Source organism: Dama dama, chromosome 23, assembly GCF_033118175.1.
Source record: "Dama dama isolate Ldn47 chromosome 23, ASM3311817v1, whole genome shotgun sequence".
Taxonomy (NCBI): Eukaryota; Metazoa; Chordata; class Mammalia; order Artiodactyla; family Cervidae; genus Dama; species Dama dama.
Genome location: NC_083703.1, coordinates 59,671,508 through 59,688,754, shown reverse-complemented (window position 1 = coordinate 59,688,754; position 17,247 = coordinate 59,671,508). Strand labels below are relative to the sequence as shown.

At 42.8% G+C, this 17,247-nt stretch overlaps 2 protein-coding genes across 4 annotated transcripts in view; both read left to right on the top strand.

The window, feature by feature from the left end:
• Positions 1–11: 11 nt before the first annotated feature.
• CSTF1 (cleavage stimulation factor subunit 1) lies at positions 12–10,961 on the top strand. 3 transcript variants are annotated; one of them, XM_061126954.1, is made up of 6 exons: positions 12–148; positions 2,673–2,873; positions 4,295–4,572; positions 4,676–4,873; positions 5,960–6,350; positions 8,767–10,961. In XM_061126954.1, exons 2-6 carry the CDS (start codon positions 2,705–2,707, stop codon positions 9,024–9,026), a joined length of 1,296 nt encoding a protein of 431 aa, XP_060982937.1. In that variant the 5' UTR covers positions 12–148; positions 2,673–2,704; the 3' UTR covers positions 9,027–10,961. The 3 variants fall into 3 exon arrangements, with proteins under 3 accessions (XP_060982937.1, XP_060982936.1, XP_060982938.1); XM_061126953.1 differs by lacking the exon at positions 12–148 and adding an exon at positions 219–353; XM_061126955.1 differs by lacking the exon at positions 12–148 and adding an exon at positions 613–632.
• Positions 10,962–16,787: 5,826 nt separating this feature from the next.
• Positions 16,788–17,247, top strand: part of CASS4 (Cas scaffold protein family member 4) — a 37,944-nt gene continuing 37,484 nt past the window's right edge. The window contains exon 1 of the mRNA XM_061126952.1: positions 16,788–17,079. Within this exon, the coding sequence (XP_060982935.1) occupies positions 17,044–17,079 (36 nt within the window). The 5' untranslated portion in view covers positions 16,788–17,043. The remainder of the gene's footprint in view (positions 17,080–17,247) is intronic.

Genomic DNA, 17,247 nt, shown 5'->3' with positions numbered 1-17,247 from the left:
CCGTAAGGCCCCGGAAGTGGTGGAGCCAACGGCCCGAGACGCCCGTGGCCGTTCTAGCGCCCGCGGTGTTCTCTGGATCTGATATTTGTCCGTAAAGCACCAGTTCCTTGGCGTCAGGGTTGTCGCAGGGTAGATAAAGTTGAAGGAGGTGAGCGAGTCTTTCGATCGTGCCCGTAAGTAAGATGGCGAGAAGGGCAGGCGCAAGTTGAGGGGTGCGGATCGATAGCGCAGCGCTCGGCGCGACGCCCTTTGCGCGTGCGCAGTGAACGTGCGCACGGAGCGATTGATCGGGCAGGATTGGCGCCTCCATTTTTCTAAGAGAGAGCGGGAGACCGAGAGAGCGGGACCAGCGGGTATGGAGAGCCAGGGTTGCGTGGAGAGTGGCTGGTGCGGTCGGCTGGGACCTTTAGGGGACCATCGTGAGGACCAGGGCGGGGCGGGAAGAGTCATTAGTGAGCGGGGTGGCGTGCGCCCTGAGTTGCTGGGCTTGGCCTGCACTGTCCCTCCTTTTCCATAATGGCCTTGCTCACACTCTCCCTTCCATCCTTCGTTGGCCTCTAGGTCGGGGTCATAGCGGAGCGTTCGGTGAGGGGGCGTCTGTGTTCTCGCCTTGGTCCTTCTTCCAGCTCCAGGTACAACTTGTCCTGTACTGGGCTCTTTCTGCCCTCGGGCTGTAGCCCCTTCATCTGCCAATTTGGGCATTGGTAGTTACCTGCTTACTAGCCCAGCGAGCCCAAGTTCTATGGGAGTTAAGCGGGGTTCGTCCTCTCATTTCTTATTTAATCTCTTGGTACGCCGGTTGATGCGCCTAACATAAGTGAAGAGACAGGATGACAAAGCCACATTTTCCTTTCAGTGTTCACTGATTTCTTTGAGCGGCTTCATCATCTCTGTTGTGCCCTAGTGTTTACACAGCATGGATATATGTGTATCTGCTCAGCCCCCATCAGTACAGCACAGTAAGAGGACAGGCTCTGGGTTAGGATCCAGGCTCTGCCATTTACATACAACCTGTTGAATCCTGGGTGAGTTAACCTTTCTGGGCCTCCAGTTGCCCACCTCTAAAATGGGATTAAATGAAGGTTGAATGAGGTATGCATATTTGTTGCTTACACCATGTGTATTACCTACTGTGGCCTGGCGTGCATGCTTAGTCAAGTCAGACTCTTGTGACCCCATGGACTGTAGCCTGCCAGGCTCCTCTGTCCATGGGATTTCCCAGGCAAGCATACTGGAGTGGGTTGCCATTTCCTCCTCCAGAGGATCTTCCTGACTCAGGGATTCAACCTGGCAGGCGGGTTCCTTACCAGTGTGCCACCTGGTTATATGCTGTACTGAATGTCTAAGGAAGTTTAGCTAGCTTTATTAATATTATTAAGGTTTTAAGAAATAGTACAAGCAGTGGTTAGTAACAACACAGTCTCTAGAGTCAAACCTCCTACATTCCAATCCTGATTCCTCCAAGTTCTGAGACCTTGGGCAGGTTATATCCCCTCCTCGCCTGTAAACAAGATTACTGGATCCTTTTGCAGGATGTAGTTGAGGTTTGAGATGAAACATGGTCAGCATCCAATAAATGTTAACTGTTCTTATGATCAGTAGCTTCAGTAATTCTCCAGAGGGCATTGTGTAGTTAAAAACATTGTTCCCCACTGCTTTAGTACAATCTCCCACTTTCAGAATTACCCCTGTGTAGTGCAGCAGTACCAGGAGGTACTGGTGTTAATAGACCGCTGACCACTCTTATTATTCTAATCTCTCCTGTGGTCTTTCAGTTTTCTTCTCTGCCACAGCCACCTGTCTGCCAATGACTTATTCTTTATTGTTGTTTCCCATCTCCAGTGTCTACAGACCTACACATATGTACAAAGGTAGATTTTTATAATCAAATTATCTAATCATGTTCACCAGTTGGAGTTCTTTTTTTTCCCCCATAAACTCAAAAACCAACCATTATTTACAATTTTCTCTTTTGCTTTCTTGAGACTGAGAATTTGTAAATCAAAGTGCACAGTCCTTCCGATTTTTCCATTTTTTTAAGTAGTTGTTTTCACCATATCCTGTTCACAAATATTTTATTAATCAATGCTTTCCAAAGCATTCAACTTGACTTAGTTTTCATTGCATGATAGCTTTTTTGCCCTAATGTTTTGATTTACTGTCTAATTAAATTATGTAACGTAACAAGCTCCATTGTCTTAAAAAGTGTTTTAAGAATAACCATAACTGACCTTAATAAATGTAACAGCTTAGGCTGGTGGAAACAGTAGTGTCTGGGCATCCACAATAGCAGCTCTCTTGCCTAGTGCAACATTACCAGTGTTTTATTAGCAGAAGAAATGGAAGATTCGGGCAGTGAAGAATTAAAGTCGAGGGTGGCTAATTTGGCAAAGAAATAATGATGAAGAGAGGTCTAGCTGTAAATGTTGGCTGACACGTTTTGAGCTGTTTGTGTGCCACTGTGCACAAAAGAATCTACATGTACCATGTTTAACCTTCACTGACTTTTGAGAGCTGAGGCCCCAGATCTCAGAGAAACATAGTTGCCAACCAAAGAGAATGCTGGTAGAGCTGAGATTTAAACCCTGAAAAGTCTGACCAGATTCCTGTGTTGCTTCTGTGGCTTACTCCTGTCTTTGCCCTTCATTATCACCTGTTTTCTCTTCTTCCAGCTGGCAGAAAAATTCTCTTCCTCTTCTCCAAGATGTACAGAACCAAAGTGGGCTTGAAGGACCGCCAGCAGCTCTACAAGCTGATCATCAGCCAGCTGCTCTATGACGGCTATATCAGCATTGCCAATGGCCTCATCAATGAAATCAAGCCTCAGTCTGTGTGCGCGCCCTCGGAGCAGCTCCTGCATCTCATCAAACTTGGTAACTTGTGAATGCCAATTCTTCATTGAGCCCATGACAGTTTCAGGTGTTTTTCAAGATGATTGTCCTTTCATTTTAGTGCTAGTATGTATCAAGTACAGTGCTAGATACTGGAGGAGTAAACGAAGTCCAGATTGTGAAGGTTTTGAGCTGATTCTGTCTAGCCTCTGGATCTTTATATGAATTATCTGGTGCTTTCTGCTGTTCTACTTATTATTGCTTCAAATGTCATCTCAGAGTCTTCCTCATCTCTTCTGAAATAACTTGAACATCTTCCCCATATGTCCCCATTTGCTCTGAAATAACAGTCCTATTTCCCTCATTATAGAATTACTGTCTGAAATTTTCTTTATTGTTTAGAGTTGTTGTTTCCCTCACAATCCTTACCATCCACCGAAAGACTGGAAGTTTAATAAAAACCTTGAACCTTGTCTTGTTCAACAGTGTATCCTGGTGCATGCCTGTGTCATAGGAAGCAATAAGAATTACCATACATATTTAAAAAAAAAAAAAAGAATTACTATACATGTTTATACCCTTTGACTTGGCAATGTAAATTGTGATTAGCCTGGGGAAATAGAATGATTTCCACTGAAATGCCCAACAATATGAAATTGGCTATAAAGGTTCTCGTATCCATAAAATTGGGTCCAACAGTGTGATGTGGATGAACATTTATTACACTGACCAGGTGTTTGTTCTGTATGGTTAAATGACCGAGTAAGTCACACCATGTTATATGGTGTGGTTTTATTTTTGTTTTAAGAAATGAAACAACCGTGTGCATGGAGAAAGGCTCAGAAGAATTCATATCACCATGTTAACAGTAATTATCTCTGGGTGATATATCATACAAAGTTATGTTTATTTTTTGGTTCATCTGCATTTCTGATTTTTTCTATACTAGTCAACACTGTACAATGTCAAGTTATTTTTCAATTCAAAATGCAAATTCTTGATTGACTTTATTCACAGCTTAACACTTTTTTCAAAGGTGTTTCACTAGTGCTACTACTCACACTATGTCTGACTTAATGAGCTTCAAAGCTGCTAATGACAGCTCTCGACATGCAAAATATTAAAATTCAGAACGGGAAAAAGTGGGTGATTTAACTGCAGAAGTGCTTTTTTTCAGCTTGTGTAGTTGTGGTTAAAGTAGAACATTTCAGAGGCAAGTATCTGGGGAGAGGACTTCACCTAGTGGAGCCTAACTTCCCACAACCCATATTGCCTTACAGTCTTGTCACTGTGTGTGCCCCCAGCTCAAAATACATAATTAAATTGTACAGTATTAAGTGTCATGTGGCTACAAGAACTAATACCTTGACATTGGCAAATAGCATTCCCAGTTTGGATCAAGAACTTTGCCTTGTCCTTTTAAAATAATGTTTTTCCATGCGTTTCATTTTTACTGCTTTCAGGAATGGAAAATGATGACACTGCAGTTCAGTATGCAATTGGCCGGTCAGACACAGTTGCCCCTGGCACAGGAATTGACCTGGAGTTTGATGCAGATGTCCAGACTATGTCCCCAGAAGCGTCAGAGTACGAAACCTGCTACGTCACATCCCACAAAGGACCCTGTCGCGTAGCTACCTATAGTAGAGATGGGCAGCTAATAGCTACTGGATCTGCTGATGCGTCCATAAAAATTCTGGACACGGAAAGAATGCTGGCCAAAAGCGCCATGCCGATTGAGGTGAAGATCCCAGTCACATCTTACCATTTATCTTCTGTTGTCCCTTCTTAGAAGAATGAGAGTGAGTCCACTTAGAGTTTCTCTTCTTTCCTTGTTGGCCTAGGTCATGATGAACGAGACTGCACAGCAGAACATGGAAAACCACCCAGTGATTCGAACTCTTTACGACCACGTGGATGAAGTCACCTGTCTCGCCTTCCACCCAACAGAACAGATTCTCGCCTCTGGTTCAAGGGATTATACTCTTAAATTATTTGATTATTCCAAACCATCTGCAAAAAGAGCCTTCAAATACATCCAGGTGAGGAATGTCTGGAAAGGAGCTTCTGTTTTTTTTTCTTAAATACAGTGAGCTGATGTGTGACTCTTCTCTTTCTCAAAGTTGTCTCCGTGGTCATCCTATAAACAAGGAAGATGCATTGCCTGCCACAGATGGCACGGCTCTCGGGCTGTCAGGCGCCAACTTCCTCTGGCCACTCAGGACAGCTGGTGGGCAGAGATACGGTTCAGAATTCACATCACTCTTTAAAGCTTGCAGATTCTTGCTTAAAGACAAAACATAACCAACTTCTCTACAGTGTAACTTATGGGAATTACAAAATTATTTAGTTGGGACACTTAGGTATTTGCCGAAAAAGCAACATTTGGTTGCCTTATTTTGAAAACGCAGTTCAGACCTTCTGGTGTTTTAGTAGTGACTTCCACCTCCATATTTGGAGCCCTGGGACAAAGAAGCTATTCTTTTGGGGGGCGATCTTAGTTCTCTGACCAGGGATCAAATCTGTGCCCCTGCAGTGGAGGCACAGAGTCTTAACCACTGGACTGCTAGGGATGTCCTAAGGAGCTATTCTTAAAGTACAGTTGTTTTATCTTTATTCACTAATTGTATATGAAGGTATCATGTGTGTGTGTTAGTCTCTCAGTCATGTCCATTTCTTTGCAACCCCATGGATTATAAATATAACCCATCAGGGTCCTCTGTCTATGGAATCTCTAGGCAAGAGTGCTGGAGTAGGTTGCCATTCCCTTATTTGGGAGATCTTCCTGACCAAGGGATTGAACATGGGTCTCCCGCAATGCAGGCAGATTCTTTACGGTCTGAGTCACCAGAGAAGCCCCACAAATGTATTATAGAATGATGATATTTCATTCTGAGTTCACCCATTGTTTATTTGAAAATAATGAAGCTCACTTCTGTGTTCTTTGGAATAATCTCACCAGTAAATAGTTTTGGAAATCTTTGTTTAAATGATTCTCTCATTAAGTTCTTTGTTCTTCTCGTGCCTGTGTAATATCTGGTCATTGTTTTATGGTTTCTGTGCATTGGCCAGATATTCTCCATAGTTCCTCTAGGCTTAACAGTGGTTCCCCTGCTCTCTCCTGACAGGAGGCTGAAATGTTACGCTCCATCTCCTTTCATCCTTCCGGAGACTTTATACTTGTGGGGACTCAGCATCCGACACTTCGACTTTATGACATCAACACATTTCAGTGCTTTGTCTCTTGCAACCCTCAAGATCAGCACACCGATGCCATATGTTCAGTGAATTACAATCCTAGTGCCAATATGTATGTGACTGGCAGCAAGGATGGCTGCATCAAATTATGGGATGGCGTCTCAAATCGATGCATCACAACGTTCGAGAAAGCACATGATGGCGCAGAAGTTTGTTCTGCCATCTTTTCGAAAAATTCTAAATATATTCTGTCAAGTGGAAAAGACTCTGTAGCTAAACTTTGGGAAATATCAACAGGACGAACGCTGGTCAGATACACAGGTATGTGAGAGGTTGATATCAATTCACATTTCTGAGGTGTTTTAGTTTCCAGAACTCTTGAAACAGATCCACACAGTAAATCCCCATGTAAATCAAACAAGAGGCAGGGCTGGAAGTAGAAGCCACAGTTTCTTAACTTGGCTCATCTCAGTATGTTAACAGCTAAAATTAGATCTGATTCTACGCAAGTAACACTTGAGAGTTTGGAGGTTCATTTGTATACCCATGGCCTGCCTGTTGCCCACAAAAACATGAACATAGTGCAGAGAAAACCCTCAGTGAGTGAGAGGGAAGATCTTGGCTTGTACCTGAAGAGAGGAGGCCCCCCCCAAAGAGACCCCAAGTGTTCTGGACCTGTATAAATACGCAATGATGTTAGTCTGATTCTCTGATTAATTCACATTGGTCTCTGGTTGTAACAGTTGTGCCAGAGCTCTTTTTACGAGATCCATTTAAATGGATCCTATCCCTGGCAGTCAGTGTTAAGGTCTAATTATTTGATAGTAAGTGTTAAAATATTATGTTTCATTCTTTTGATCCTCATAGCAGCAAAGGCTCTTTGGTAGAAAACCAGCTAGTTTCCTCTGTTGTGAGCTGTTTGCGTAGACACTGAAATTATTGTGACCAGAACTTAAAGCTCATAAGAAAACAACACTATTGTAAGGGATCTCCTGGGTTGTTAGTAAGTGGAGAAGGTTGGAGAGTTAGTGACCTGGGAACCGCTAGGGTGCAGCATAACCTACCTTAGGATTATCTCATAGTGACCAAAGTCAGCTTCCTTTCTGGCTTCCACTGTAGCTGGTGCGGCGTGGAGGAGTCATTTTTGTTTTAGGAATGTTTGGAACATTTTTGTGGTTATATGTGATTGATTGGTTGGTTTTGCTAGAGAATTGGGATTTGGTTTTTAAATGAGAGTATACTGAATTTATATGCAAATTCCCTTTTTTCCTAATTCACAGTTTAAGACTCCTTCATGTCAGCACTTTTGGATCTGTTTTTCCAGTTTTAATGTTTAGTTAAAATTCAAAGGACCCTTGAAATAATGAAAGAGAAGGGAAAACTATCAAGTAAATATGAGACATTTTGATGTTAAAAGTTAATTTAAAACACTGTAAACAAAATTAAAATGCTGGACTTGGGAGGAAATATCCATAGCATATGTAATAAACATGTCAGATATTGGTCAGTGAACCCAAGAAAAGATGACCAACTTCACCAAAAACCTAAGAAACAAAAATGGAAGTATCCTTTTCTTGCTCATCATATTTTAGGAATTTAAAAGATTGGTATTACCTAGTATCAATAAACATCTCAGGAAATCACATATTGTTAGGAATATCGATTGGGAAAATATTTCTGAAGGGCAACTTGGTGTCATAGATCAAATTTTTAAATATACATATATTTTTGACATGCTATACTCACTGTTAGAAATTTAAGAAGAGTCTCGGGAAGCATGCACACACACTCATAGTAACATTTGTTGAACATTGAGCCTGCCAAGTGGACTGGACATCATACCTCCTTTTAATCCCCACAGCATCCTGAGGACGAGTGCTCTGGTTATCCTGACAGGACCGATGAGGCCCGGGGATGTTAAGTCATTCGTTCAGGGTCACATCAGAATAAGTACTGAGTCCAGATCCAACACCACAGTGTGTATTTTTCCCCATTGAACTATATTGCCCTCTTTGTAGGTCTCCACCACATGCAGTATGCTCTGACTTAAATAAATTACAAATGAGTGTACAGTGCACAGAGATATTTGGAAAAGTTGCTCATCAAAATGTTAACCCTGGGTATAAGGTTATCAGACAGATTTTTTTTTAATACTTTATGTAATACTTTAAACATAAAATACAATTTTTTATTCATGGTCATTAAAAAGCATAAAACTTCCTTCTGGAGAGTGGCTGCTCATACAACCCAGTGCTTCTAGTGCTGGGAATTTTATCCCAATGAAATATCTCCAGAAAGGATGTTTATCACAGTATGCCAATTGGATACAAACTACATGCGTGGCAAGAAAAGGATCATTAAGTAATGGTGCTTCCAAACAGTGGGCTACTTTGCAGCTGGGAAAAAAGCATGGAGAAGTATGCCCAACATGAAATTAGATAATGTGGCACTACTTGTATATTCTTTTTCTTTTTAAGGTGTTTTTATGCCTGAAAATCATCAGAATATTAACAGAGTTGTATTAGGAGGTGGGCCCAAAAGCGATGTTCTTTTTTCATATATGTATATTTTTTAAGAGTTTCCAAAATTGCACAATAAATGTGTATTACTTCAACGATTAATGCTGTGGTTATATCAGTACAGCTAATAACAAAAGTAGAGCAGTCGGGTGTCTAAGATGTGAGCTTGGAAAGCTGACCCTGGCGCCCAGGCCCCTAACCTCTCGGTGTCTGTGCAGGCGCTGGCTTGAGCGGGCGGCAGGTGCACCGGACGCAGGCCGTCTTCAACCACACGGAGGACTACGTGCTGCTGCCGGACGAGAGGACCATCAGCCTCTGCTGCTGGGACTCGCGGACGGCCGAGCGCCGGAACCTGCTCTCGCTGGGCCACAACAACATCGTGCGCTGCATCGTGCACTCGCCCACCAACCCCGGCTTCATGACCTGCAGCGATGACTTCCGGGCACGATTTTGGTACCGGAGGTCAACCACGGACTAGAGCTGCCTGCGCCCAGCAGGGTTCTTTTCAAGAGGACTCTGCCCTCTTCTCCACCAACCCCCCGCCTGTGTCCGTCACCAGCCTCAGTAGTAAGTCATCGCTCCATCTCCAGCGGTTGTGCTGCCACCTCTACATCCTTCTGGGATTTGTATGAAAGAATCTTTTTTTACCTTGATGGAGAATCATGGTGGAAAAAGTTGGAAACACAGATCTGTGCGGTTGTTCTGCACTCACTGATTATTACAGTGTGATTTTCATCAGTTTTGTAAATACAGGACTTACTATTTCTCTAGACTCTTGATCATTTGATGGATAGGGTATTAAAGTGCTTTCTGGATCCCACGTGGATCTGTCATGAGGAATGTGCATCCGGATATTTTTGTCAGCTTCTGTGCCTGTTCTGCATCCTCCTTGTATATTTCCAAAACACATTTCGGCAGATACATAGGCATATAGCTCTGAAAGTCAAAGAGTTTTATACCTTATTAGGTTCATTTAAGAAAATCTATCAATTCTATCCTAAAATGACATCATTCTGATAATAAAGATCAGATCTGCAACTTTACTGTCAACACACGTTTCACTTCAGTAAAATGAGTGGCCGGCTTTTCCTGAAGATTCGTAGGAAGTGTGTGTCCCAGCACGCTTCCCTCATAGTCCTTTCACAACCTAAAACGCTTGTCTTCAGTAAGATGACCTTGTTACCCTTTGATGGGAAACATTGATAGTATAGTCGATCTAATCAAAATTAGGTGAACCGGCTACTGCTGTCAGGTGTTGCTCATCGTCAGGAATGATCTCTATCAATTGACTTTCTCCTCACGTGATTTTAAATCTTAGCTTTGAGTGCTCTTCAGCATGTACCATGACTGCTCATCTTGGATGCACCCAGCAGCGGTGTTCTCAGAATTTTTTCCTTTTTTTTTTTCTTTTTTTGCAATTAACCAAATAATACAGGTTTTCTTATTCTTAGAATTTTTTATATAGTGACAATACTTCTCTGGATTCAATTCTAGCCTCATCAGAGAGCCCTGAGCTCCTGTTACAGATAGATGTTCTGGTTTATCATTATCCCCCAATACAGATACCTCATGATCTGAGTAGGAGTTCCTAGAAATACAATCCGGGATCATTTGATAAAGATACTAAATAGACTTAATTGTTTTATGTTATAGGAATTAATTTATAGTCTTCTGAAGTTTACTGTTTAAAACTTCTGTTTTAGACATCATCCTTAAGGATCATTTAAACTCTTTGATCTATAAAACCATTTTCATGTTAAGTCACAGGTTTATAGTTCAGGTTTCCAAAGAGCTATATATTTGGGTCCGTAGTGAGTTTAAATTTTATTTTGTGTCCTGATTCTCCAATACTTGAGCTTGGCCACCTGTGGGTGCCATTTTTATAAGACTGAAAGAAACCTGCTGAGTAGAATAAAGGATAACCAGTTCTACCCAAGAAATTACCAGCCAAAACTACCCACATTTTCCGACTTTCAGCCTTCGAAACGGTAAAGTCGAGGTCTAACTCTTCTGCTGCTTCTCTCTGAGATGCACTGGGATGAGCACACTACACTCGATACTGGTTCCATTGGACCTTTTTAACCGTTCATGAATTGAAATGATAATGCCTACTTTTTTCCAGCTTTTGGAATAGTCTCAGCAATGTGTCTGTAGTTTCAGGACTTCTGTTTACAAGATCAAGATGCTTCCAAGTGTTTCCAAAATAACTTCTTTTTAAAATTTTTCTTTTAAAACTCACATTCATGTTTCGAACTAGTGTAAAGGGACTTGGTTTCCTCGCATCACTAATTATACCACAGAACACCCTGACATGACACCCTAACATTCAGTCAAGATCAGAACTTAAAACTTCAATGTTATTTTTTTTAAAGATATGTGATTTCTAAAATAAACTTTTTGTATATAATGATCATTTAAAGCTAGTTCATTTTTGGGGTGGAGTTCTCTTGCATGTTTCTGTTACAACATAAGGTCTTGAACAGCCATTGTGAGCTTGGATGGATACTTCCCTCGGCTTCTTTAGTGTTTTGTTCTGGAAACCAGATTTAGTCACCTGTAGATGTGTATCTTTGCTCTTCTATGAATTTAAAATTTTGAGTTAATCTGTTTCTTTAGATCATTCAGAGAAATCTACCTTTTGTCTTAAGCTTTGGTTTCCCTCGCATGCGTGCCTGCATTCTCAGTTGCTCAGTCATGCCCAACTCTTTGGGACCCCATGGACTGTAGTCCGCCAGACTCCTCTGTCCATGGGATTTTCCAGGCAAGAATACTGGCATGGGTTGCCATTTCCTTTTCCAGGGCATCTTCCCGACCCAGGGATCAAACCCCAGTCTCCTGCATTGGCAAGCAGATTCATTATCACTGAACCACCCAAAAGAAGAGATTGTTGGGGGGAATCCCAAGTCTCAGCTCTTTTAAGAGAAATCAATTCTCTTCCAGGCAATAGTGTCCTTTTCTGTGATTGAAGAGCTTATCAAAATCACCCCCAACGTGCACTTCCATCAGTGAAGCTCCTTTTTTAAAAACACATGATGTAAACAGAATTGGGGGAGGGGGAAGACACTGACTTCTGGGGGAAACTTCTGCTTTGGAAAGAAACAGCGGGCCAGGACCCTCCGAGAACCGTGTGCAAACCAGAACAGATTTCGTGTTTAATCACTAAGTAGATAGCTGAGCTAGCAAGAGAGTGCGGGAGCTCCTGAGGCAGACCCCACCACACAGCCCGCATCCAGAGCACTGACAGTGACGGCTGCTGGTAACACACCACGGACATTGGCGGTCCCTTGTAGCCTAGACTCCTTGAGCTCTTGAGTCTTCACAAGGTAGGAACTTTGATCAAAGACCCAGGAAGAAAACCCAGAACCCAAAAGGTGCTTCCCCCCACCAGCTAAAAGGTGATGTTGACAAAATCCCCACTTCAGAGAAAGAGGAATCCTACCTACAGCACTGGCTCAGGTTTGGGCCTGAGGAAGAGGGTCTGTGGTGTTGACACGGGGGAAGGCTGTTGAGAGTCCCCCGTCCACAAGCTGTTGGCTCCTTGAGCAAGGCTAGAACAAGTCACACCGCTTAGTGGTTTAGAGAAACCTCTGTGTGGTTTCAAGCTGAGAATTTAAAGCAGCTCCAGCTGGCAGTGGAGTATCAGGCTAGCACCTCTCTACAGCCGGGGTCCCCAAACTCCCGGATCTAATGCCTGTTCTGAGGTGGAGCTGATGTAATAATAATAAAGTGTACAATAAATGTAATGTGCTTGAATCATCCTGAAACTGTACCCCCCCACGCCAGTTCATGGAAAAATTGTCTTCCATGAAACCCATCCCTGATGCCAAAAAGGTAGGGGAGTGCTGCTCTTCAGAAGAGCACATTTTAGCCCCAGGCCTCAATAACTTCTCCCAGAGAAGCTCTAAGAATCGTTTTCAGGGGCTTCCCTGGTGTCTCAGTGGTAAGGAATCCGCCTGCCAATGCAGGAGACTCAGGCTCGATCCCTGGTCCAGGGAGATCCCACGTGCCGCGGGGCAACTAAGCCCATGTGCCACAACTACTGAAGCCCAAGTGCCTAGAGCTCGTGTTCCCCACCCAGAGAAACCACTGTGATGAGAAGACTGCAAACCGCAACTGGAGAGCGGCTCCCACTCACAACTAGAGCAAGCCCATGCGCAGCGACGAAAACCCAGTGCAACCAAAAGTATAAGTAAAAGAATCTTTTTAAAAAGATAATCACGTGTTCTCAAGTGTAAGAAACAGCCATGGTGATGAGAATCAGCAGAAACGAGTCAGTGGAATTAGCAGGTGCACGATAGGTAAGTATTGTGTAGAATATGTCTGAAAACCTAAAACAATAAAATGGGGGTCAAGGATCAAGAGACTTTAAGAGTAACCGAGTAGATTTGAACCACCACAACAAAATAACTTTAGAAAAACTTTGAGCATTTCTGTAGCTTTCGTACCTCTTGTCTTTGCCCTGTGCCTTTGTTGTTCTTTTCCCTTTAGTGGGTGTTGTCATCTATGAAGACTCTTTCCCATTTTCTGGCCAATTGTCTCTTCCCTTCCTGGTTGCTCCCCCATAATGACTACCGGTTCGTGGCATCATTTTCTGCATTCAGCCTTGCCCTCCAGCTTTACACACCTTTCTCCACCTGTAGTGTTTCCTCTGTGTTCTTTTTTTCAAGTCTTGCTCTGATTCCTTTCTCCTCTCAACCTTGGGATCAAAATTCAGGCTAGTAAGCTGAGCTATCACTAATTATAATACCTGCAGTATCTCAGTCTTCCCCATATTATCCCTATACTCGGGTTTTTAGATGAATTTGTTGGCAATTTATGAAATCCTACTTTGACCAAAGGAGCTCTTTTGATTTCTTCTTGAGGTTACAATCTGCCAGATAACAGGTGATTTTAAAGCAGCACAGGGGATTCCCTGGCAGTCCAGTGGTTAAGATTTCAACTCCCAATGCAGGGGGTTTGGGTTGGATCCCTGGTCAGGGAGCTAGGATCCCACAGAAACAATATTGTAACAAAACCAATAAAGACTTTTAAAGCAGCACAGTCTGAAATGTCCTGCCAGAACTTTAATGCTCTGGACATTCTGAGTCTGGTGTTCGGCTGGTCTTTAATAAGTCAGGTATTGAAGTGACACTCATAAATCTGGATGGCTGAAAGTCCACACAAAAACAGTATAAAAGCATATGAAAAAGAGCTAAGTACACAAAACAATATGCCTTCCTGCACATTTATTAGGAGTTATGAAAATGATCAGACTCCCTAAGTTCTGAAAAGAAATTCAACTCAAAATTCTGTTCTCGGGGACTTTGCTGGTGGTGTAGTGGCTAAGACTTCAAGCTGTCAATGCAGGGGGCCTGGGTTTGATCCCTGGTCAGGAAACTAGATCCCACATGCCACAACGAAAGATCTGGCATGCCGCGATGAAGATCAAAGGTCCTGTGTGCCTCAACTAAGACCTGGCACATCCAAATAAATAATAAAAATAAACAAAATAAAATACTCTTCTTAGCAGCACATTACTTAAGAGGAGGGAGGATTACCTTATTAGAAGCTCTCTCACTTGGTTCTCTTAATTCTAGCTGTTTCAACCTTTGGTCTGTGGGATATTGTGAAAACAACCCAGTTTCCTAGAATAATCAACTCTCGCAATGTTGAGTTAACATGTAAATATGAATGGACCGCAGCCAAATGTCTACAGCTTTTCCACTCAGAAAAATCATAGCTGATCAAACAGGAGTCTGAGAAGTCAAGCCCCTCATTCACAAAATACCACACTGAATATCTATGCAGGGGTGAGTATTTAATTTTAGGGTCAAATCCTATTAGTTTTGTTTTTTGTTCAGACTGTTTTTCCTTGAAAAAGATATGCAAATGACAGCATTCTATCTGTATAGGGACCTTCAGGGTCATCCCTTCAGTACTGGGAAGAACTGCTGTCTGGAATTCGCCAAGATGATGGGAACCATCCAAACTTAAATTGGCGTGAAATCTGTCTGTTGTCTCTTCCAGGAGACTTGGGTTCAGAGTCTATATCTGTTCATCACTTGAGCAACTTTGTCCAGCCTTTCTACTTTTTTCCAAATAGACGCAGCAGTCAACAATACAATAGAAAACAGTGGTTGCCAGTGTGGAGAGGAGAAAAAGGAGTGACTACTGATAGGTATCGTCTTTCTCATTGGGGTGATGAAAAAGTTCTGAAATTAAATAGTGGTGATGGTTGCACAACTCTGATTATACTAAAAAAAACACTGAATCGTACTTCTGTGATATGTCAGAGTGAAGTAGTGAAAGTGTTAGTCGCTTCAGTTAAGTCTGACCCCTTGCGATTCCATAGACTGTAGCCCATTAGGCTCCTCCATCCATGGAATTCTTCAGGCAAGAATACCAGAGTGGGTTGCCATTCCCTTCTCCGAGGGGTCTGTGTGAATTATATGTTAATAAAGCTGTTACTTTTAAAAATTCAATATCAGCAGTACAGTACAATGAATCCCCATGGATCCATCACTCAGACTCCCCAATTTTCAGCTCATGCCCAGTATTGTTCTAATTACCTCTATCTACTTTCCCCTTGAATTATTTTGAATTCTCAAATTTTGTCTGTAAATATTTCAGTGTATATCTCTGAGAGATAAGGGCTTTTAAAAATGCAATCATAACATCATTCCATCTCTATACATAAAAAGCATCAGAGTTTGGTTTCATAGATTCCCTGTCTGAAAACACGAACCTCAGCCTTAGCTAGACAGTGCTTGCCTCTTCCTTATAAGGTGCTCCATGACCCAAGGTCACCGACACAGAGGAGCTGGTAAAGCCAGAAGAAAGCAGGAGCAAATTGGTACACCTGAGAGAAATATCCAGATTCATATTTAAAATCATCTGCTATTTTGTAGCGGCCTTTGCCTCACAAATATCACCTGCAGTAGTACCATTTTAACGATTTGTCTCATCTGTAAAGATAAACAGGATAAACAGGATATGTACCTGTAAAAGATAAACAGGTACCATCTGTTAGTCCAGGCTCTACACTGACCTGCCCCTGCTTCTCATACTTTGCCTTCCATGTGAAGCCTTTCCTAGATTATTCCCTCTTCTCCTATCTCTGTCCTCCGCTCTATGGATCTCCACCTTGAGCTTGTTGCTCAGTCATTTTGTGATGGTTCTGTGTGATCTTTGTTCTTTCGCTCTTATTTGCTCTCATCTATAACATGTCAACCACTTGGCCAGGGAAGTTCCAACAAAGGTAACAATTTAGAATATAGATTGTCTCCCACTGGAAATCAGTCAGCTCTTTCCACTCATAAATCCTTCCTGGTGCTCAGACAGGACAACCAGCAGACAAGACAATAAGTGCTGTAATCACAGGATGGGAAGAGAGAGAGCGCTCATTGGAGAACCTGAGCCTGGCTGGAAGGATGGACACCAGTTTGTTTACATGGAATAAAAATGCCAACATGCCTAGCAAGCCTTTTGCACCTCTGTAGGTCCTCTCTGGATATTCAGTCTGAATTTAAGGAAAGTGGAAAGAATCTGCCTGCAATGCAGGAGCCACAGGAAACTCAGGTTCGATTCCTGGATGAGGAAGATCCCCTGGAGAAGGAAATGGCAACCCTTTCCAGTATTCTTGCCTGGGACATCCATGAACAGAGGAGCCTGGTGGGCTACAGCTCAAAGGATTGCAAAGAATTGGACATGACTGAGCAACTAAGCACGCATGCACACAAGGAAAGTGGAACAATTTAGCAAGTTGTACTGAATTGCATGATGAACTAGCATTGTGGCTTCAAGTTCAGATGGTGGCCGGGTGAGATTTGCGAGATAATGTACTTGTATTGACAAGTGCTCAGCATAGCCTTGCTGCAGAGACCACACCCAAAGACCAGGGGGTGGGCAATGGGGGTTGGAGCAGGAGGAAGTGTTTGCCTGACCCAGAAAGATGTGGGAGGAGGTCTCCTGGGTACTGCTCCCCCATCCCCGGACTCATTTTCTCTGGCTGTTGCAGGGCAAATTTTAAGGGGCAAGAAGGAAGAAACACTGACCGCTATCAGAAATGTGTCCTGGCGGCCTGTAATCAGAGAAATAAGTTTGGTCTGTCCAGTGGGAGTTGTTCCACGACGTTCAAGGAATGAGACTGCCACGCATTCATACACTCAGCTTTTCAAAGTAGGAACTTCACCCTATAAAGGAGAAGACTATTTTTTTCCCCTTTTGTGGTTTCTCAGAGCAAATGTGTGACAGTCTCTACTCATAGACGTAGAGGCATTGAGGAGTGAGGATTGCCTTGATTTCTCATCTCCCCTCCTTCACCTCTTTTCTTCTCCTCCTTTCCATAAAGTCTGCCTTCTGGGAGAACCATTCTGACAATTTCCTGTGCTGTCAGATAGCTCCATAGAATTCAGTTTCTGAGAACTAGCCAGAGGCATGCAGTGACATTGCGTAACCGCTTTTGAAGTCAGAGATATCAGCCGCCGGGCTCAGAGGAGCTGGTTCACAGGAGCAACATGAAAGGAGCAGGCATCCTGGACAGAGCGCCCAAGGTGAGTGGCTGGGCGGTCTGCAGGGGCAGAAGATGGAGCAGTCTGTTTGGGTTAAGGACAGCAGCTGATTTCAGTGCTGAGTTTCGGATGAAGTAAAAAATGTAACAGTAACCTGTAAGCTCTAGAGGGGAAAGTTTCATGGCAGTTTAAGTGCAGAAAATATATGTC